General features: G+C 45.0%; 1 protein-coding gene across 1 annotated transcript in view; it reads right to left on the reverse strand.

Annotated features, from left to right (window-relative positions):
- Positions 1 to 2,154: 2,154 nt before the first annotated feature.
- PRPF6 (pre-mRNA processing factor 6) overlaps positions 2,155 to 23,555 on the reverse strand; it is a 29,157-nt gene continuing 7,756 nt past the window's right edge. The window contains exons 8-21 of the mRNA XM_006021656.3: positions 22,694 to 22,850; positions 22,305 to 22,467; positions 18,705 to 18,823; positions 17,890 to 18,108; positions 16,510 to 16,632; positions 15,597 to 15,718; positions 14,246 to 14,384; positions 13,139 to 13,258; positions 11,841 to 12,017; positions 11,283 to 11,416; positions 10,603 to 10,694; positions 6,720 to 6,834; positions 4,406 to 4,532; positions 2,155 to 3,457 (exon numbers count right to left, since the gene is read on the reverse strand). Coding sequence (XP_006021718.2) covers positions 3,305 to 3,457; positions 4,406 to 4,532; positions 6,720 to 6,834; positions 10,603 to 10,694; positions 11,283 to 11,416; positions 11,841 to 12,017; positions 13,139 to 13,258; positions 14,246 to 14,384; positions 15,597 to 15,718; positions 16,510 to 16,632; positions 17,890 to 18,108; positions 18,705 to 18,823; positions 22,305 to 22,467; positions 22,694 to 22,850 — 1,960 coding nt within the window. The 3' untranslated portion in view covers positions 2,155 to 3,304. The remainder of the gene's footprint in view (positions 3,458 to 4,405; positions 4,533 to 6,719; positions 6,835 to 10,602; positions 10,695 to 11,282; positions 11,417 to 11,840; positions 12,018 to 13,138; positions 13,259 to 14,245; positions 14,385 to 15,596; positions 15,719 to 16,509; positions 16,633 to 17,889; positions 18,109 to 18,704; positions 18,824 to 22,304; positions 22,468 to 22,693; positions 22,851 to 23,555) is intronic.

Below are 23,555 nucleotides of genomic sequence, written 5' to 3' on the forward strand. Positions count from 1 at the left end.
TGGGCGGGCGGGCGGGGAAGCGGCGCCCCGCCCCGGCCTGCCCGGCCCCCGCCCGGCATTGCCGTACCTGCCTGAGGATGCTTACCAGGTGAGGATGCTGCGGCCGAGGCGGGCAGCGGAGGCAGAGCCCAGCCCTGGAGACACGGGTCTGGGGGTGGATGCCATCTCTTCCACTAGCGTCAGCAAAGAAAACAGAACAGGTGAGTGCTCACCTGCTTCCATCCCTGGGCTGAGGACACAGGCAAGCACGGTGCTTTTTTTAGGCCAGCTGGTGTCCTCAAAGAAAATAAAACAGGCGAGTGCTCACCTGCTCCCATTTGTGTTACGGGGGTGTTGGTTGTAGCCGGGTTGGTCTCAGGGCACAGCACGTCTAGCCAAAAGAACCGTGCTTGCCTATCTTTTGTTAGACCGAGATAAAAAAAGAGATCGCATCTACCCCAGGAGGCTTGCCTGTCCATTCCTGTTAGCCATCTCTGCAAGGGAAGTGAAGGGGTGCTCCTGAGGGCACCAGGCTGTCTTTGAAGTCATCCTGCTTCCTTACCCAGTGATCAAACACCGTGCCAGGCAGCCCCGGGGAGTTTCTGAGGGCAATCAAATAAAAAGGGGGTAGAAAGGGCTGCTGCATGTCCAGGAGAGGAGCATCGGTGTGGGGGAACAGCCAAAGGTCACAACACTGGAGCACGAGCGGGGATTTTTAGGAACAAGAAACCCCCAAATAATCCAACTTCAGTCTGAGCGACTGCTACACACGTGCATGCATATGCCAAGGAAAACGGGGGCTGTATAACAGGCCTCCACATGTTTAAGTAAAATATACAGGTTCCAAAATCCATGTGATGAACTTAACTTCCCTAGAAACACTCACCGTACAGCCTCAATGGCCTTGCTTTGGTTATCCAGAGAAGAGAACTGGCGACAAAAGGGCGCTCAGAGGGTCAGGTGGAAGCCGCGTACAGGGCGAGCAGGGGGATTTTGCGGGAGAAGGAAGCAGGTTTGGAGGCAGGCACGTACCTCTCCTCCCCGGTACTCACTATGCTCCCCTGTGCATCAGCCCTGGAAGAGATTGCACCCCCTCCAGCCCCTCGCTGCAAACTGGGCATTGGGGTTCAGCTCTAAAACCTGAGGGCGGACTTCAACCCCACCACGGCTGAGCAAGTGGACCCCGCCAGGAATGAAGGGATGAGGAAGAGGAAGCAGGCCCCTGGCCCCCAGGCAGCACGGAAAGGAGGGAGCCAGAGTGGAGCCTTCCTTGCTGGTGTGAAGATGCTTTGACGGTACCTGCCAGGCTGACGCTTCCCCGCCCAAAGGGAAGGTGGCCCCTTTTCAGTCTAAAGGGACAGATGAAAGCAGGATGGAAAAAAATGCCTCTGATCAACAGCAGGAGGGGGAAGGACTGGACACCCAGCATGGACGTGGCAGGTTTCAAAAAGACTTTCCAGCTGCCCCTCCTGCAGGCCATTCGCATTCGAGCCAACTCCCAGAAACCCTTATCCCACTAGCCCCTTAAGTGGGAACGCCCCAACGTGCCCGACCCCGTCTCAGGCCTGCGCGGGGTCTTTGCTCCCCCTCTCCTCCAGAGGCATCTCCTGCCAACACTCCTCATCTTTGCAGCTGCAGGCAGCGCACCTTGCTTCAACGCAGATGCGGCGATATGCTCTCATCAGCTGCTGTAGCAAGTCCAAGAGTTTTGTTTCATAGGGATAAAGTCTGAGAGGCAGGCTGTTGAATCAAGGACAACCACTGCTGCTTTAGGTTTAAACAATGTGATATTTTTGGCAAAAAGATGCAAAACTGCTTGGATACAAGAACTCTACTTACAGCAGATATATTCCTAAAAGACTCACCTCTATCAAGAGTAGCAGGCGAGGCTGTCACAGGGCACCTGCCAATCCGAGCCACTCATCCCTGATCAAATCTTTGATGTGCAACAATCATTACAACGGAGATGAGGACCAAATAAAACTCGAAGAGGAACAAAACCAAGCTGTATTTTACACACCTGTTTCCCAGGCAAGTGCCAGGACCCCCCCCCCCCCCCCCCCCCCCCCCACCCAGCCCAGCCCCAGTTGCACCACAAATTAATTCTAGAACAACACAAAAATATACACATGGAAGCAAAAGCTTTCACTATATCCTAGTCCACAACACACACGGTCAAATGCAACAGATGATTTTACCACTCCAGTCAGCAAGTACAAAACAGATACAGTCCTTCAAGGTGGAGACGACTTTTCATTCGAAGGAGGATCACAAGAATTCAAGTGAGCCTCTTCGGGTCAAAAGGGGCCCTGATCACAAGTCTTAAAAAAATTATATGCAAGTCATGAAATAAGACAACTTCAAGGCAGCCACAAACACACAGATCTGTGCTCACTAAGAATCCCTCCAGCTACAAGTAAGATTTTTCCAACTGTGCTTGGAGAAGCTACTTCCACAGCATTTGTAGTGGGAGAAGCAGCTTCAGCTGTCAGAAAGCCTAGGCCTTGTAATGGCTCTAATTAATGAAGCTTCTTCCTTTTTCAACTGGTCTCTTGGACTGTTTTCACCATGTTGTCTTTGTTCTACTGTGGTGTTCAATGACATAACCCTAAAAATATTGCATACATTACAGGCATTTTAAAATCAGAGTTGGGGGGGAAGTGTCTTTTTAAGTAAAAAGTTAGTTATTGAATGTCACAAAACATCCAGTCGACTAAAATCTTCCTTCTTCCCAGACATGACCAGGGCTCTATCCTGTTGACAAAGGCAGTGCCCATCTACCCTGGTCACACCAACACACAACTGTTCTCAGACCCTCCTGTCACCCCACAATTCCCTGTCTATCAGTGATGTTCATCACCATCTCCTTGACGAACTCAGCCGCAGGGAAACACCACCAGGCAACTGAAGAAGAGGGTGATAAGAAGGGACCCCACCTTAGGGAGGACACCAAAAGGGAGACCAAGTTGGAAACTGAACAAGCAACACTCACAGCTCCAAATCTGCAGAATGGGTGCAGACAAAAATCGAGTGGCAATGCCAATCACAGCTTGGCACTCCTGCCCCCACCCTGGCACTTTTCAGTACAGATGGATCTAATGTATGCCAGAGCAACGCCTGCCTGTAGTGCCATTCCTGGAGTGGGGAAAAACTGACTCTCCTTGGGGGTTTTTTCTGGAAAACCCAAGGTTCCTCTTGTTCCTACCCACTCCCTTTGCTTGTTCTATGTTACTGTGCTGCTATCACAGGTGAATGTGTTGAAAGCACGGAAAGCAAAGAGGCCAAGTCCTGCCACGGTGACTGACAGAGCTGAAGGCAGCATGCTCTAGAAGGTATTTTTAATCTTGGCTGCCACAAGCACGAGGATCTCTCCGATCTTCTTCTGCCAGTTCTCGATGTCTTTGGACATTTCACACCACAGCTCTCCGTGGCGGGGCTCGGCATTCTCGCAGCGCTTCTTCACCTCCTCCTGCTGCTCCTACAGAAGGAGAGAAACAACAGTTTGGGGCTGTCTTGATCGCTTTGTTCTGTCCTCAAGCAGAGCAAGGAAGGTCAGAGACTTTCCCCACCATTCCTCCTTCTGCACCAGTGCGGTGTGCTGGGTGTCAGGTGCTTATATAAACCAGTTTTTAAAGGGAACTGGGAAGTGTGTGTTAAAGGATGAGATGAAAGTTCAAGAAGGGCAGCACCTACTCTGCCTTGCTGCAGGCCAGCGTAACACCACAGCCCAACAGGAGAGCCAAAAAAAGGTTTGGAAGCAGAAGAGCAGCTGGGGCATATTACACCACCATGTCAGGAGGAAGTCATCTCCCTGAAGTCATGAAATAATGTCTCATCTCAACTCAATGCCAGGCTGCTCTGTAACCCTCCCAGATCAGACCAAGCAGTCCAGCTGATCTGCTACAAGTAGCAATGCACACTAGATGTTTCGGAGGACGCACAAGGCAACAGCAACCCTAAAGGAACATTATTTCTAATAGGATGGCTTATATGCCTCAGGAGTTTCTCTCACTGATTTTTATGTGCTGCCAACAACAGTGTTGAATTATTTGCAGTGGAGACTTCTGTGACACAGTGTCCTGGTGGACTGTGCAGTCTTTCATAGAGGTCACTTGCCACCGAGTCCAGCAAACATACTTGAGATAGTACTCAACTGTTCTCACATTATTGCAGAATTTTTATTTTCCTGTATTTTATTTCCCCACACTCTGCTAGTTAGTGGGCTGAATAAAAAAATCCTAGGGAATGTGTTGAAAGAGAAGCGCTTACTGCACATTGCGAATAGCAGCAATTTTTGTTGCTCGTTAACAAGCAACAAGAATGGGCTTTGAAGACGCGGCTGTCTGTAGCCAGCAGAGCATGGGCAGAGGTGGCAGTGATGTGTTATTCCCAAGGTCACAGTTTCAGCCTAGAGGCAGACACTTACCTCGGTGCCGTGCTGAAGCTCAAATTTGTAAAAGAAAGCCCAGGCATCCCCCAGATCCGAGTCGATCTTCACTGTTCGATGGAACCATTCCCGGGCCTTGGTTATTTTGCGCTCGCTCCAGAACAACCTGTTGTAGAAAGGGAAGAGGGGAAAAAGCAGAAAGAGGTGGTCAACAGCCCTGTGTCTATCTGCAGAAGGGCCTCCCCAGAATAAAGGAGGCAGCCTTGCAGATGGCTCTCTTTCTCTGAAGAGGTGGAGGAGGAAGTACAAAGGCGAGTTCCAGACACCCATCATTTCCACACTGTTTTACTGACTACAAGACTCAACTGATGCCCTAGCCAAGGAAACGGGTAGAGGGTAGGAAGGAAAATTAGATCTTCCTAGGACAGATGCATCATCTTCCTACTGCATCTCATTCATTTTGATGCAATGAACCAATTTTGGAACAAAGCAGTATTGGGCCCTGTCCATTCCCCTCACCCCCCACTTGCTCCCAAATTCTTAATAGTTTATATTTAACCTCACAGCTCTCAAACTACATAAGCTCTGTAGATATTTGCAGGTTAAATCCCCCCTGCCCCTAGGGAAGGTTCAGATTCACCAAGGCTGAAGCAGCACCCATCATTTCAGGCCATCAACACGCGTATATTCAGGCACCAAAATACTAACATCTGCTGGAACACAGCCCTGCCCTGCCAGTGGGGAATGGGCAAGAAGGGGGAGCACAAACTTCTGTGCTTATGCTGCCCATCGCCATTTCTAAAATTCACTCATGAATTTCAAAACACCTCCCGCCTCCCAAGACCCAACTGGCTGCGTCAATACTTTATGGGTTTCGTTTCTACACATCTAATAGAGTTCAATTAAAACGAGCGAGGTCTTTTGCAACAGGAGGCTGTCGGATTGGCTGTGCAGTTAAGCTGTACAATTTAACGGTGTAATAATATGATTTTTTTTAAGGTTTATAATACTCCTGATTATTCAGTGTTGGATAAATTGTGATTTAAAGAGCTTGGATGCTGATAGCAAAGCAGACCAAACACCTGCAAAGTAACAATTGGCAGCAACTTCTTTGCTTTTAAACAAAAGCTCTTTGCAAACTCATTATACCCCTGCATATCAGACTGCTATGCAGCAGAGGTACCAAGGGATGTAGAAGCCATTCATATGCCATCTGGTTTAATTGCTAAATAATCTGAGTTGCATCAGGTATAGGCTCTGATAAGCGTATTACAGTTCTTTCTCCTCTGCTGCTAAAGCCAAACAATGGAGCTGTCACTGTCTGGAAGACCCCGGTGCTGCAGTTGCTGGAGTGGATCCTGTGACTTGCTTTGGCTTGTAACAGAGTTGTGAAAGAGTTGAGCAACCACTTGACATGTTTCCTGCATGAACCTCTTCTGGCATTCACAAAGGGAGGAAATTAAAAAAAAGTCACCCAGTCCAAATCCCAACCAGTCAGTCCTGCAGTGGGTAAAGTCTTTCAAGTATAAAACAGGAGACGTATGCCATAGCAGATTCCAGCACTAGCTCTTTGCCACCAGAAACCAGCACTTAAAACCTTTTCTAGGCAACAAAAGGAAGTTACTTTTTAAGTCCATTAGGAACTAGGACATCCTCCTGCTTCACAATAGCATCAGTGTGATTTGAAACAGCCCCGAACTTAAGCCACACAGAGTGGCAGAACATGAAGATCAAGGTGGTTCTCACGTTCCCAGAAATTAGGGAGCAGAAGCAAGATATGAGGAATTAAAACAGGGCCCGTCGCAGCAATCTGGGCACTAGTCAGCATAAACAGGCCTCCCTCCATCCCTTTTGTAGGTCTGAACGAGTTCCCTTGAAAGCCAAGGTAATGACAGCTTGACAAAATGTGCATCAATAAGTTATGGGCCAAGGGGCCCTAAGTAACAATGTTTTCAGTGTTCACAACATCTGGCTCAGATCTGTTTTAGCACTGACACACACACGCTGCTGCACCCCCAGGTCTCCCAACTGACATGGGTACTTGGAAGAGACAGAGCGTTCATGTTCAGCCAACAGGAAGAAGCAGATCTGCACCAATACTCAGAAGGCAGCTGCAGTGAAGGAGCAGCTGTTCCCTGATCTGAGGTACATAAAAATGAGACTGGAGGGGCCCCCTGGGACATCAAGGCCAGTGCCCTGCATTCACACACAACCACGTAGGCAAATGATCCAGAGGGATGCTACACTGAAGCAAGACTGAGCAGTGCTATCTGCAGTAGTGTCGGGTATATGTCCTTTGCTTGTGCACAAACATCTTTTTATTACCTTAAAAAGCCCATCCCGAGTTACTCACTTAGCCACAGCCAGCAGTACGTGTGGGTCATGTTCGCACTTCTTCAGAGCATCCACACTTTTGGTCTTCCGTTGAGGTCTTGCCTCCAGGAAAATTGCTTCTGACCAAAGGATTCCTTAAAAAACAAGTGGAAAGATTTCGGCTTTCATTAAGTCAGAGATTAAACTCCATGCTGCTGAGAGTACCTATACCGGGGTACTGCTTTCCAGAGAGGGACCCTCATTCCCCCCAGCCCAGTAGAAGGGCTCACTCCCCTCTTTGGGCTGAACTCTTCCTCATTTTACACTCTGCAACACCAGCTGCTGCTCCCCTCACCACACAAGTGCTTCTGCTGCAGGTACTCTAAGCTCCTGCCTTTGGTACTGCTTATGCTTTCTTGCATTAGCCCAAAACTCATGGTTTTCAGCCCAGATCACTGCACCATCCCATTTGTGTAGTGAAGAGTCATCCTCAAAAGTCTGTACAGAACCTATACATCACACAGTACAGATGACTGCGGCTATCAGGTGGTTACTTTGTCTGCCACCAACACATACCTGCAAATGCCTTCTACCAACGTGAATCCAGCAAGCAAACATTTTATTGTACCAAAGAAGCTGCACACACCGTCACCAGGCTAATACAGTTAATCTGCAAGTGCCAGAAGGGGAAAGCAGGCTACAGCATCCTTGTGGCTGGCCTGAAAGAATAAGCCACCCAGGAATCTTTCACTGCTCTTCCTGCACTTTATTCATTTCCAGAGAGCGCTGCCAACTAATTATTAGAAACAAGGCAGCAATTACTTGAAGGGCAATGTGTTCCCTACCCACTTGTGACCACGTCATTGCTAGCAAACTGGCTACAGAAACTCAGCGACTGATCAGGATCACAGTGTTACCAAATCTCTCAGAGCGCCAGGAGTAAAACTCTTCCAGATGTAAAGTGTAGAGAGTACAGGACCCTTGTAGGGTCTTACACCTATCGTAACCATCAACTCTTCTTTCTTCCATGATCAGGAACTCCTACAAGAAAATCCCCAAGAAAGTACAACAACATCAGGAAGCAACCTTAAGAGACTCAAGAGGGATACTGATGTCACTGTTGCCAGAGAAGGGACTGGTCATGCTAACTCCAGGGAACACTACTCCAAGTGCCCACAGAAACATAAGGTTGCCTCCCCAGAGCTTCTCTCATCGCCCAAAGCCAATAAGGAAGCCTGCTCAAAGCAGCATGAAATCCTCTGCTTTACCAATCGTGCCTGGCAAACACATTTCAACACAGAGGCCAATTCCATCAGTGCACCAGTTTCTTATACGTGGCACCACACATATGGACAGTTTGGATTTCGCTAGCAATTTAGTAAGTGATTTTATCTGCAGCTCTGGTTCCCCAATCTGTCAGCCGCCTGAGGGGTCCCCATGGCAAGTCTGCTTGACAAGAGGATAGTCACCCCTATTTCCCACTGCTACTAAAAGGATCAACGTTCCTCAATGAACACAAACCCCGAATCATCTCCGGAAAAGTCAGGACCAGCCATCTCTACAAGAGCCCGATTCTTCAAAAGCAGCCGCAGAGAGAAACGAGAGATTCAACAGGAATAAGGCATCCGAGTCCATGCCCATGGGAGCAGAGGAAGACAGGACTGGTGCTTCCAGGAAACACGTGGAGAATCAGACAACATGAAGAGCAGAGCATTAACAAAGCACAAAAAAGCCCTAAAAAGAAAAACTTCCATCTTTCAAGATTGTGTGCACAATTGCCACAGCATTGCTGCTGAATCAGGAATAGGAAGGGAGGGAAGTTAGGAAAAGCTGTCCAAAAACACAGCTTGTCCAGGCTACAAAGCTCAGAAGCCCCTAATCCAGCAGGCTGAACTTGCAGATGGAACCAAGGAGACCCATGCCCTTAGCCCAGCTGTCCCTGACCGCTGTTACAGTGGGCAAGTCCCTTGCACTGCCCATGTTCCCTGTCTGTTAAAATAGGGATAATCTTTCCTAGGCTCATGGAGGCACTGCAAAGCTAAGCATATATGGGAATGCCCAAATACTAGAACAATTGAGAGTCTTATAAAGGGGTATAAATCAAGGAACCATGCTCTCAAAGGCAAGTTGAACTTAAAAATCTCTAGCAAGCTCCCTTAGCATGGGAATTCTGCAGCAGCTTTGCATACATGAAAATGGCTATTTCCACAACAGGAATCAGCAATGAAAGAGTTAGCATTTTAATCGTCACCCAAATTCAGATTTCATACTCCTCTATTAAAATGATTATTTCAGGCTGGCAAGGATGTACACACTGCATGCGATTCATGCTTTCAAAGCTCTCTACAGCCTGTCAGGACTGGGTGCCTTTCTAAAAAGATATGCTCCAGTTCAAGCACGAGTTGCCAGGATCAATGAAGCAGTCAGGAGATGAAATTCTATGGCCCATGCTAGCTCGTGTCAGATGGAATAGCCCCTTCTACCCGTAAACTATTAACCAAACAGAGTTGGAAGAGAGTATGTTGTTTAAATGAAAACAGATCCTACAGCACATTTCCATAGAAACAGAGAGAGTCTGCAGCAAGCTGTGGCAGCAAAGGCACACACAGGCCATTCATAAAATAAATTAGCAGAGCGTGGTTTGCGATACACGACTAACTCTATAGTCCAATACTGCACTACATTGAGGAGCTTGCGGCAAGTCTCTCAAGGCACTACAACCTGGATTTTCAGAAGATATCTAGACACTTAACTCCCAAAGGTTTCAATTGAACTTGGGTGCTTAAACAATTTTAAACCTCTGACAAGCCAAGAGGATGATTTTTAATTACCTTGCATTTCTGTGATGACAGCTTTTCTCCAAGGATCTCAACACGTTTTAACAATTAAACCTCCCAGTGTTCCTATGACACAGGCAAGTCTCAAGCCAGTTTTTATAAAACAGGCCAAAGGAGGAAGTATTCACCAGTTCAGACTGGTTTAGGGTTGGACTTAACCAAACTTGCTGTTAAAAACTAAATTATGTGTCCCATTCCCCACCCCCAGCCGCTGAACCTTTTTGGGGCATAACTAGCTGATCTGCTCCAAAAAGTCTGCTATGAATACAAAACTTTTAAAGCCCTCAATCAGTTCAGAGGCATAAAGCCTAGAACTCAGAGGCAACTGCTACAGTATTTTTTCCAAAGAAACAAAACTACTAAAACAAATCCATATGAAGGACACGGACCCAATTAGCGGACCCTGGCAACAAGGAGACAGGAATTGATACGAGAAAATCTTATAAATGCACAGCTGATCATGACACAAACAGAAATCCAACAATCCTTCCACTAAATCATGCCCCACTGAATTGTTCCAGACCACAAATTGCCTTTGTTAGCTCAGAAAGCCTCCTACAATCTGCTTCGTCTCTTCTCAGAGAAAAGCCACCCACATCAATATGCAGTCTCAAGAAACCAAAAACCATGGACAGGGACATATGTCTGACAATATAATCCAAAGAACACCAAGGGAAAGAATTATCCAACGACCAGTCCAGGCCCTTCTTGACAGTGGAGAGTGAAAGCCACCTAAAACTGAAGCCCTTTTTGCAGGACTACCACCCCCTCCCTAGAGCACATCAGAATCCAGCCAGGTCATGAGACAACACAGCTGGCAGAAACAGAAGAAACAGAGACAGATGAAATGCTCTCTTGCCATCAAGACAGTTTGCCCTATATCCTGTTTCTATTTACACATGGAGTTTTGTGCAAGCTCTTGTTCCGTGCCTGCTTCTCCCAGAGCCTGGGGAAGTGTACTGTGATACCTGAAAGCTGGCCTATTCTCTATCCTAGCCATGCAGTTGATCCAGAAAAGATAAATCACCCGTGAGAATTTTTGCAATCAAGCAATTACAGCTGCATTTCAGAAAAGCTCCTTCTTACCCGAGTTGGGACATTCTTGTAGAGCCTTGGCCATCAGCGTATTGGCGATGTTCTTCAGTCCAGCCCTGTATTCCAATCGCACAGACTCTAACCTGATGTGGAAAAGACCCAGCGTGAACACCCAAGATGTGACCTCAATTCAGCATTTCACAAAGCAGATGCTCACTTACAGGACATGGAACCTAAGAGACATCTGCCATGACTCATCCCTAGCTCATTCAGCTAAACACGTGCAGTAGGAAACCATGGCAGGCTATTTAGCAAAGAACAGCAGAGTAAACGGCTGCCACAATTTTCTCATTCTGGCATTAAAAAAAAAATAATTATAAATGTCTTCAACAATCATCCTAGATAAAAGCATTTGAAGAGGGGACTAGCCAAACGTAGAAATGGAAAATGAGGTTTTCAAAAATTCTTTTCGATTACCCCAGAGCTGCCATTTAAAGAAAATAGCTGACAATTACCCATATCCCCAAAGCAAGTAACACAAAGGCAGTTATGTACTAGTTGGACCCTTCAGAGGGCTGAAGATGTTCAAAAGGAAGCAAGCATAAAGCCATCTTGGAATTTCCTTCTCGCTAGGTATAGAGACTCCATACTCGGACAGCTGGAAGGGTGTCAAGTGATTAGCATTGCTATGGCACTGCCTATACAGCTCGTGGAAACTCCACTCCACTCACCAAAGGTCGGGATTTTTCGGATTCTTTAAGCGGGACTTCTCCAAGATGGCTCTTGCTCTGGTCAGTTGCCCAACTTTCTCCTCCAGCCTTGACAGCAAGAGCCACAGGGGGATGGAATGGGGACATTTCTTCAACTGTTAAGAGAAATGTGCAGGATGGTTGGGGAAGAAGAAGATAAGGAGTCTGCTGTTTTACCTGCTTTTTGCACCAAGGCTGAAATAGTATGATAACCTCCCCAGAGGGCAATTCCCTCATGTATCCCTTTTCTCTGCAAGACGTGTAGAGAGCACGAGACAGGAGGTTGGTTACATCATCTGATGTTTCTCACATTCTACCTGGCTACTTCTCGGATAGCAGTTAACTAGAGAAAACTAGCCTGTGTTTAAGTTCAAGAGAAATTAAAGGGGCCATTCAGTGTTGTGAACTGCACCTTGGTTCATAAGTACATTTACAATTTGTGCTCTCTGCCTGGAGATGGAAAACCTTTGGACTGTGCATTGAGACAGACCAGGTCATGCCCCCAAACCAGATGTATGAAACAAACCTCAATCGTCTTACCCCTTGATTATAGGCTTCTCGAGCCTTTTCGGTTAGTTCCTTTTGCTCCTCTACCTGCCCTTTCATCATCCACAGTTTGGGGAAGTCTTCATAGTGCTTCAGGGCTTCCTCACAGAGTTCCTGGGCAGCAGCAATGTTCCCCAGCACCCATTCTAATTTCACAGACTTCATGAAGACCTAAGGACAAACCAGAAGATGCTTTATTTTAGCAGCTACTGATGGGCTATGGTATCTGTTAATAGAATGGATCTTTTGTCCTGTCAACAGACAAACAGCCACTGCATGCCTAGATGACAAATAGTCTGAAGATATGAAAATTAAAGCTAAAAGAAGTGGCAGCTGGAAAGTGCTAGAGATCAACTGTTAAAGGAGTTGGAACAAAATGATCAAACATAACCTTTGGACCCCAGCTGCAAGTAAGAGGGTGGACCACAGTATTCAGAAGTGCCCGACACAAACATTTAGGCAGCTGCATATCCTGTGAATATGGGTTTGCTTGTTCTCTTTCCCACAACATCCACCTCTTTTCTTTTTCAAGGTACTCATACTTTAAGACCTCCTTCCCCTTCCTCCACACACAAGATTCTGGATTGCTGCTACCATCCCTCTAGCTGAGAACAGGAAGGTCTCTCTTTTCTTTGTGGTCAAAAAAGCCAAACGAGCCATTACCATGCAAAAGCAGGTCAAGGCTGAGAGGGACTTAGATGAAACAAAATGCAAGTTGCTTAGACACTTTGTTTCCTCCTTTTAGCCTAAGTAACGCAGACGTAAAAGTTTCAGAAGCTCAACTGCCAGGGGAAGAGAGGAACAGGGACCAATGTAAAAAACAAAAAAGAATTAGATGTTTTTCTAGTGTGAAGTTTTGACTCCTTTCCCCCCAGGAGATAAGATGAGAAACATACAGAGACCTGGAATTTTACATGACAAACTACAGTTGTTTTGCCATTTGAAGTTATATGCATTAGTGAGCCTCCTGTGACAGGATTTGGTAAAGGAAAAAAAAAAAAAAGCCAAGCTTTAAACTGGAATTTTTACATACTGGGAATTTCCCAACTTTTTCCACTGCATAAAAATCTAAGCTTGTATTTGATCTTAGGTTTTTTTCCCATAATACATTTGCTTCATGTCACAATGAGCTGAAAAAGCACTTCAACAGTCAGCCACATGCCTGTGAAAGGCAATGGCAGGATGCCATCTGGTAAATCTCTGAGGCTGCAAAAGCAAAGGAACTCCCTCTTCCGTCCTTCCTCCCCCATGCCAAGAGAGGTCTTGATCTCTCCGCCCTTTGCACATCTCACCCTCGCGGTGGGGGCACTGCTACGGGCTTTCGCCAGCAGCCTTCTTGCTCTTTCGTATTCATTGTTTTCGGACTCCAGCTTCACGGCAGCCAGCCAGATCTCTTCGCTGTTGGGGTTGGCCTGCGAGAACACGAAATCAAAGACAAAAATACATAGTGAAACAACAGCAGATTTAAGTCTTCACATGGATCAGATGAAAACAGATATCAGGGCATCAATCTACACCAAGATTCTTTCAAGTTCAAGCCCTTCTCAATCATCTATGTCTTTGAGTTTACACAAAGTTCCCCAATGGACCCACAACCTAAGGATCTACGCTAGCTTGAGAATCTGGGACAAAACAAAGCCTTCTAGTATAAAGGCCTGTACATGCAACTGCAGTGCAAATAACTTCAGGGCATCAGTGATGGAAAGACTTCAAGGTTTTATAAGAACAGGCCCAAAGCCTAATTTTGGAAATAATCAATCATTCACCTTTACTTAGAGCAACTGCAGCCTTCCAACTATGCTACAGTTCTGCTAGTGGGGCACTGCTCTCCAGGATACCAGAAATTGCCATTTCTCCAGAACCACGATGCTGCCTCGCTCTCCAGGGTCCGAAGGATCATTTATAACAGGATGACTGTACTGGTCCAGATGACAAATGCTCTCAAAATTACCCCTGAGAATAAGGTGGGCATGTTCCCAGTTCTGGGACCAAAACCACTGAATTCCAAGGGAGAAGATTAAGTCATTCCCAAGACCTTGTTTGCAACAAAGCGACTGCAGGTCATGCTATCCTAGAGTTACACAGCACCCAACTTAGAAGGGTCTTGGTGCCTGACCCGACCTGACTTCTTGGTTCTATGGGAACACAAATAATAATGAATTCTGAAAGGGCAGAAGGTGACAGGGCTGCTACCAATCTCTCTCCATTTGAAAACAGCAGGTTGTAAAAGATAACCAGGAACAGCAGAACACAGAAAGGTAAGTTCTGCTATGTTCAAAGGCTGACTGCTGCTGCTAGCTCAGAACTGCCCCCAAAAGGGCTTCCTTGCTTAGCCCTGTCTTGCCCACCCTAATGCTCACACCATATCCACAACTCTAACAGACAAGTGATACACAAACCTGGAAAGCCAGGGCCAGAATGCTTCTGGCTGCAGGCACGTCTCCAGCCAGCCACTTGGATTTAGCTCCCATGAGCCACAGCACTTCTGCTTTGGGACAGTGAGCCACAGCTCTCTGCAAAAGTGCCTCCAGAGATTCCCTGAAACAAGAGAATGCTGGATACAATCAATAACCTGAAGATACAGATATTAACATGAGCTCCCTCAATCTACCTCCACCATCCCCCAGACGTTATAAATAGTTATCGTTATAAAAGTCCAAGGCTATAAACATTGATAAGTCATTTCACAAGGAGGAGGGAGTGGGTGCTCTTTCCATGAGGGTTCAAAAAAAAAATCAGCATCAGAAGATCACTCCACAAAGCAACTCCCTGTTAATACACCATAAATCAGAGAGTGTTTACGGAGAGACCCTCTAGAAACCATGCAAGTCTCAGGAACCGTGGTTCACCTAAACCAAATCTTAGCAGCTATGGTGCCAATTCCCACCCCCACCATTATCTGTTGAAGTAACCTAGACCTCATGGATAAGATTACACTTTTCAGAGAGGTAAAATACATTTTAAGTGTAATGAGAGGGGTTATAAGTCAAGTCACCACAAGAAAACCTGAATGGATATTAACATCAATGGAGGTGGGGCAGAGGGAGGCTAAGTTGCAATAAAAAAAATAAATAAATAAATAAAATGTAGCTTCAACAGTCTAAACTAATGCCCAGATCCCGCAACAGCTGAAACAGAAGAAGCTCCCTTGGCCTTAGGGTTATTGCTCAAACGTTTAAAATTAAGCCTGTGTGCAACTATTTGGAGAACTGGGGCTATTACAAATTTACAAACAACTTAGAATGGTTTAAGATTTCTGAAAAGACAAGTAACCAGATACCCATCGTGCAAAGTGAGCTTTAAAAGGTGGATTTTTCTTTTTTTGCACTGTCCGTTCCAAATTTATCACCTGGTACCAATGTGCAAGAGCAGTAATGTTTAATTAAAAATGATGGATTGCTTCCCAACAAACAGGCTCACTGGTCAAATGGTATACCTGGAGGCATTTGAATCACTTAGAAAAGCAGTATCACCAGGTATTCCCATTTCTGCTAGATGCCTCAGTCCCAAGAGATATAGCCTTATCTGTGCCACCACATGGACCTAATGAGGCACTCTTCAATCCTCAAGAGGATTTTAATGATGCTCACTAACAATAGGCACTCTGATCTGACAGAGGAAGACCACTAGCTGTGCATAAAATGCCAATATTCTCTGGCCTGGTAAAAACCTGCAATTCCAGCTGTTCCATAAGACAGCTTATGGTTGACTGCCTTGCTTCTATGTCTTAGAAGAATTATCTTCACGTACCTAGTTCCATGGTTCTTTTCAAAGTAGGCTGCTCTCAACCACACGCTCTTCTTGCTGGGGAAAATTTGCAAGGCGTAAGCGTAAATTGCCCGAGCACATTCCAGAGCATTGTGAGCGACACACTAGAGAAAAAAGTGGGGAGAAGAGAGTTTAGCAAAAGGGTCCACCAGAGGTACATGTGATGCATCCATCAGTGACAGAGAGCTCTCCAGGTGTGACAAGAATTCTACTGAGCAGGTCTTTACCAAATACTTATATCAGAAGAAGGGTAAGCTTTTGATCAGCAGCAGGGAAAAAGGTACACATTGGGAGTGTGGAATAAATGTTTTAAAGGAAAAATATGGAATTTTCAAAAGCACCCAGGTGTCACTGATTCCACAAAGGGCCTCACTTCTAGGTCACTCAAGCATTTTCCAAAACCTCGAAGGTCCTAAAAGTATGGACTCTGTGCTTGCATATGCATTTTCTATGTACAGAACTTGCTGGGAAGCACAATTTCTTGTGTATGTACCATTCATGATAAGCACAATGCAAAACCAGCATTGGAAACTTAGCTTCAGATGGGTTATCAAAGCAATATAGATGCTTTCTTGCTGCAAGTTGTCTGCTCCAGATAAACCAAGCTATGCACGTAGGTTGTTCTAGTTCCAAACCTTAATTTAATTATATGTAATAATTTTATCTAGTCTTTCGAAAGGTGGAGTTAAACCACTGCAAAATGTGATGCAATTGGCCCAAGGAAAGAGAAGCCAGGATGCAGAACAACAAGTCTGCTGCGGGGAGGCAACCTTGCTACTGGCCAGATGCAGAGAGGTACTGTGCATCAGCCCTTCACGGTCCCAAGACAGAAAATGCAGCTGGTCCAAATCCCGCTACCATAATTCAAGACAAATGAAGCCACAGCTGGACATACGCTATCTGCATCTTCCATCCAGGTGTGTTTCCGATCTTCCTCCTCAATCCCGATCCCAATTACAGCTCGCATAATCGCCTGACAGGTTGCCACGCTTCCAGCTTTATCACACTCCTCTGCATCCTAGAGAAAATAATCAGATCAGCACTAAGGAAATGCATCACTTCAGTCTGAGATAACAGCAAAGGAGAAAACAGATTTTATACCATTGTTCAAGCAGGAGTTACCATGCAGGACCTTTGCAGCATGGATGGGTCCTCTCACTACCCCAACGTGAAGGGCAAGAGACAAAGGGAGAGGAGAAAAAGGAATTGGAGAATTCAGGCTTGTAGAATTTATTACAGAAGTTTAGTTTCAGCCTGTTAAAACAGTTTTATGATGCTAGGTCACCATAACCGCTTAAATCCTGCCATGAATATCCAATATTTTCTAATGCCAAAAAGTGTGGTTATGCTACTGCATTCTTTGTTGCAGTGTGCCCACTGCTCAGTGATTGTAGGACCAGGCTCAGAGACAGGCCCAATTTTCCTTGAACCCTGCCATTCAGAAGTAGAAGGACAGCATATGTGAATACTTGGATGCCTTCACCCCCTCTGGCTAGTGGAGTAGAACCAATTTAAGTAATTTTGATGTGGTTTATTTTTAAAACAGCATTCTATGCTTAAGCCCTGTTTCTAGAACAAAGCAAATCCAGGCAAGGTGCCAGAGGGGTTTTAAGTGGAGTATCAAGCTAGCAATGGATGCCCACAAAGGCTATTGCCAATGCGGGAGCATCACAGACATCGTTAGTACCCAAAGCGTTCAGACATGGCTACTGCAACATAGCCCCTCTCTAGTTTTGTACAGCAAAAGGCTGCAAACACAAATAGTCAGTAACAAATTAAGGAGCATTGTTTGACTCTCACCATATATGGATTACACTCAATTTTTGCAGAGGGACAAGGGAAGAGACCTCATTGGCTCTACTGGCTTCAAATTCATTATGTAGACAACATACAAAAAGCTTACATGGATGTTCAACCTCCATCTTGCCTGGTGAATAACCAACTGCACCTTGAAGCAGGTTTCTTTTTAAAAGAGCAGCAACTCTGATAAAAGTAAGTGTGCTCTCCAGCTAAATCAGCATTTTCCTTTCCAGGTCATACTATTTAATCATAACAGTAGCCTTGATCCTTCCAGCTCAGACCAACCTTTTAGTCTTGCCCAAAGGACCCATACAGAGAACACATTATACTGTTCTCAAAACCGGTTTAGCTCTATATTATTTTATTTATTTAACATAAGCAGCCCTCAAAGAAGGTGTTACATGGTTAAATACGGATTGTGGTCTAACACTAGAGTGCTCATGAGGCTTTCTAAAACGAGAATGAAAGCAAATACCTGGATCCACTGCTCTCTGTTGATTTCCACCCCGTTTGCCCTGAGAGACGTGATAGCTCTGTCAATGATTTTCTCTACCATCTGAGTGTTTCCGTTGGCTTCTTCCAGTTTGGCAGCCGTGATCCAGATGTGCCGGTCTGTCGGAATGTTCTCACGGGCTTTATTCAGGACTTTGCGAGCATTCTCATATGTCTCCAGCCTTGCCAAAGCAAGCCACAGCTGCACAACAAGACCCATTTTTATATTAAAACAAGGAGGTGATGATGCCTGATAGAGGTGTCAGCCCAGGCAACAGAAGAGAGAACATTTTGTTCTATGCCAACACACACACATATACTTCTTAATACTCCCCCCCCCCCGTCCACATTAATATCACTGGGCAGCAGAATGCTAATATACAAGGAAGATTTGAATTTAGTCAGTAAATACTACTGATTTGGGGTTCTCTCTGCTGCAATTCTGAATACTATTTTTTATGTTGCCAGTGGATTTACAGCTTAATAGTTGGTTAAATAAATATTTAAAATATACTTTTTACATTTTTAATATTTTTAAACTATGGCCCATATTTTCCAAGTTGGGCATATGTTAGCTTTCACAATTAAAATGTGCCAACTGTGACTGCAAATGTGCTTAACAGGCCATCTGGAGGCGCAGTCACTAGTTTTATTTGCCCAGCCACAGTAACAAACAATTACACAGGAAAAGAAAGCAGTAAAAAAACCTGCCCATCGCCCTGCATATTAGTTAAAACATTGGGTGAACCCATGCATTGTTTCGTTAACCTGAACGGAAAGTAAAATTGGTTGACTTGCCTCCACGCTAGTTGGGCAGCATTCCACAGCACGGCTTAGCATTATCCTAGCATCTTCAGGTTCTTCCAACTCTACTGCGGCCTTCCACAAGCGCACTGAGTTTGGAACGTGCTCAAGGGCTACAATGGAGAAACAATAATATGAATCATGCAAAAGAATTCTTGCCCATCAGAGAAAACAGTATAACTTACAGTTGCCCTGCAAAACTACTTTGCTAAGAGACTCTTCAAAGAAAACAGGCAAAAGTTTGCTCATTGGAAAATACTACGGAATTAGTGAGGGAGAGGGGGGGGAAAAAATCTATTTGTTAAAAATGAGACTCTCCTAGCTTTGAATTCACCTCCTAGCGCAGGCTGAAATAAGAGAACATCTAGCCTCAATTTCTGCAAGCTGCCAAACTCTTATCAAGTAACATCTGTGTTTCAACTCTTGCAAAATCCGCTTCAGTGATCTTTGGACATAAAGTCAGGAAAGTAAGCAAGCCATAAAACACTTTTTTCCCTGATTCAAGTCAAACAATAGCAGTTGTCAAACAAGTTTTGTGCAAGTTAAAGATTTTTCCACTTAGGCCTAACATTTGGTATTGCAAGCCCAGGAAGAGTTCAAATACATTGTAAAAAGGATTAATCCTATGACAAACAGAGATGAGTGAATAACTTATCATGCAATTAGTCCCCAGCTTCAAAAGAAGCTGGGTTAAGACACCAGGCATAAAGCACCCCAACTCTGCCCAAACAGATTTTATTGACCACAGCATGAAATCCCCAGACCCAAACACTCCTCCTCTGTCCAACATGTGTGTATATGCAGGCATATGAACTTGCTCATTTTTAAAAGTTCCCATAAGAAGTCATGTATTCCATAAAGAGCTTCCACTTTAAACAGCAATACACTTTTCTCTTCATGTCAAAAGCATTTCTCAAAGAAATGTTGCTTTCCTTCAAGAATGCATTGACAACTGAATGCACAGTGAGTGGTCTAGCTTTCCCGATAGCTAATACAGTACCCTAAAATTTAAGAGAGGGTTTGGAAAAGCTTTAGCATCTCTCCAAAACATTGTTAAAGATACAAGCTACTGAATTCTAAGTGTCCTTCCTATAACCAAGTATGGTTCCATTTAGCCAAGGGCTTTTCAGGTTCCTTTAATCATGTCTAGGCATTTTCTAGCTTTGGTAGGAACTGCCTTCTCAGCAGGCTGTGCTGTCTGAATTCTCAAAGTCCAAACAAGCGACTGCTCTCAACCTGCCTTCTGACAAAGGCAGACCTTAAAAAACAAGCAGCACTACACTTTTCTATTTTTAAAACCTCTGACTTGCTGCAAACACCACAGATTATTATGGCACAGAGAATGCTGTGCTGTTTCAGGTGCCGTCTCCTTGATGCACGTTATTTATAACCAGTTGTGCGGTTTTGCCCAATGTGTGCATGAACATGCCACAAGACAGACCAGAACCTTTTAAAACAGAAATAGGTCACTGTAAAACCACAAACATTGGTGGGCTGGGAGAGCATCTGAAGTTACTTTGAAAGTGAGCAGATTTCAAGCTAGCTGTGTCCCTTTAAATATTCCTACAAAGGTCCAGAGAGATGAATTGTAATTCTGAGCCTCTTTCAGGCTCAGATGCAGTAGGAAGTACACGCAGGTTTTCCAACAAAGGCATTTTAATGAGCTGAACATTACCTGTTTTTTTATCAAGTCTACAGCAGCAAGCCTTCTAGAATGTTGAAAATCAGTCTCTGATAGTTTAAGAGTACCAATCAGCAGGACAGAGCATGTTTTTCAAAGGCAGCATTCGATTTCTATGCTCCAAGACATTCTACCGCTCAGATTGCTGCGCCTGACTGAAGAGGACATAGGCTTTAAAAGCTCTAGAGTTTAAGTGGGATGGTAGGGTCACGCACAGGCAATAGAAACAAAGCAGAAATGCATTCTAAGACGATTGTGTTTCAGGGCTGCTACTTGGCACTCAGCCCTCCTTACTTTTAAATAAGCAAACTGGTTAAGTTGCCAGATCTCACATGGCAGCTATTCCGCATGCATCCAGGCATCAGATTTGTGATGCACCATAGCTCGCAGCAACGTTGGAACAGTGCAGAGCTGACTGTTAATGTATGTAAATGAGAAGCAGCACAACAAATATTCTCCTTCTACACCAGACGTTTGGCCAGGTTGTACTTTACACAGAGCCCCCAAGTTTGCTTCTCACAGGAGACAGGATACAAGATTCAACCTTCAAAAAAGCCCCATATATTGAATCTGCTGCAAGTCATTGGTTTGATACAAAGCGTCCCTCTGGCACATTTCATCTAGGATCATGGTACATTTTTCTATTTAATATTAATTGCTAATCTCAAAGGCTAACAGAGCACAACAGCAGCAGCTGCAGCATCCACTCTAAGTAGATAATGCACAAAAACAGCCAATGAAAACTCTTGAGAGTTCCAGGATGGCAGCTTTAAGTGAACCTTAAAGTATAAATCTTTTATCTAGCAGCAAGAGTGTTGTTCCATCACTGAAAACCAACTGAGATGCAAGTGAGAGGCAGGACATAATTTACTTCCTTTGGTCTCATCCCACTCTGCAGTAATGATGCTCCATGTTATGCAGTCATTTAACACAGTGGATTGCTGCATAAAGACTTCACAAAAGCACTTTCCCCCAGTCACCTAAAAGACTGCCGTTACTCAAACCATTTGTTCCAAGCTGTAATTGCTGCGGTTCAACAGCTCAACAAGGATTTAGCCTCTGCTAGAATGAGGCTGGCATGCTGATTTCAAATTAACGTTGTGAGCCCATGGGCGAGACCTGGGTTCAAGATACCAAAACGAATCACCGTTGCAAGAGAAAGAGGTGTCAACCATGTGTGGACTAAACTACATTGCTGGCTGCTAGCAAACTGACCAAGTGTTAACGAAGCTGGAGTAGACAGTAAATTAAACAAAGACTGGGGAGGCAGAAAGCAGAGTTATGGGGACGGCACAAGAGACAGGGATTGAGTAAACATAGAAAATGTGTTTGGAACAAATTAATTCTCCTAGCAGAACAGATCCAAGCCTGACACCCTGGTTGACAGTGACCAGTACCAGACTTTTCAGCTGGAAAGTTTCTTCTCCTACATAGATCTCATCCTGGTCTCTGGAAGTTAGGGACTGGTTTACACCTTAAAACCCAAGGTTTAAATGCTTTACAATATGAGTGCTGTCAAACTCCTTCCAGGTGTTTTCCAACCTCCGCCTCAATGAAGTTAAATGAAAACAGGATAGAAGGGGTTTTAGAGGAAAAGAAATTTTGTCACTGAACAAACATGGCACAAGTGCTTTTGAGATCATCAGCATTACAATTCTGGATGTGCTGCCTAACCACATGAACATGCAATCCCATTTTAAACCCTGTCAAAGCTCTGGCATCACTGACTTGCTACAGCAATAAATTCTGCAAGTTTAAACACAGTAAGTGCTTAAACATGTCCTTACCAACAACATGAAAAAAAACCCCCACAGATCTAAGTCTTCAGATCAGACCATGAAGAGACGACACTGCGTGCACATATGTCTAAGTCTCAAACAGTTTAGTTCTTGCAACCTTGTGGAAGCTCTCACCTTTCCTGAGGACACGTTTCTTTGCTCGGATGTCTGTCTCCAGCTCTGCTGCTCTGATATAAATTCGGACAGACTGTGGAAGATGGCGGACTGCCTGGGCCACCACGGCCTTCGCCGTGTCCCCAGGCTGCAGCCGAGCAGCTTCTAACCAAACATCTTCACTCTGTCAGTCAGGAAAGAAAAATTAGCACTCTTCACAGAGAACACTGGCAAAGGCCCCATAAGAGGGAGGTTCAATTATAACCACAGGCTAAACACCATTCCGGCTCCTGTCTTATAAGATAAGCTTCTCAGTATAGGCTGAGAGTCTAATGGAGACAAGATGCTTTTAACCACACTCTTTTTGTGAGGTTTTAAAACAGTCAAGTAGAAACCAAAGCAGTTCTAACCTTGGGGCACATTTCTGTCCCCTTCATGATGAGGTTGCGAGCTACTTGCAGTTTGCCAGTGACTTCTTCCAGGCGGGCTGAAGCGATCCATGCTGGGGGGTGGTGAGGATTGGTCTCCCGGACAGACTTCAGAAGCAAACGAGCTTTTTTGATATCACTGACAAAGAAAACACACAAGGAAGACTCTAAGTATGCTAATTAACAGCACTCCTTACACCAGCTCCCTCCATCCACTCTCTCACAAATCGCACAGACACACATTAACCCTGACCTCATTCTTAGACACAAATACGATGTTATAAGCTAATACTACCCTCCTGTAGAAAATATAGTCATGGAGCTGAGGTCAGTGTGGCTGGAAGAAACAGCAGCTGGTGGAGCTGATAATATCCAAGCATGCTTACAAACTCAAAGCCGTTACATTAAAAGGTACGAATTGAAGTTGTGGTGAATGCTGGTTTAACTGGCCATTTTTAAGGGCAGCATTGAGAGCAGCATTGGTAGCTCAAAGCTATTTATTGAGTCAAGTCTTTTGTGCAGGTAGACAGATAGATAAGATCTCAGTTTTGACATTTTAAAAGGTCACCAGTCAAATCCAAATCTGCAGTCACTGATGGGAACTGAACTGGATCAGTTCCTAGCCAATAGGCAGTAGCATTACAAAGCTGCCACCATATCTCATTCCCAGTCTTGGCAAAACTGAATATTTGTGGGGACAGTTAGTGTACATAGATCTTGACCTGCCTTTGTATCTGTAGGGGAGAACTTGTGGTAACTGGGCCTGCAGACAAGGGACTTCAGCCACCAGATTTTAAGAATACCAATCTTCGAAGGAGAAGAAAAATGTATGGCATCATTCAGA

The sequence above is a fragment of the Alligator sinensis genome, unplaced genomic scaffold (genome assembly GCF_000455745.1).
Source record: "Alligator sinensis unplaced genomic scaffold, ASM45574v1 scaffold752_1, whole genome shotgun sequence".
NCBI classification, from domain to species: Eukaryota; Metazoa; Chordata; order Crocodylia; family Alligatoridae; genus Alligator; species Alligator sinensis.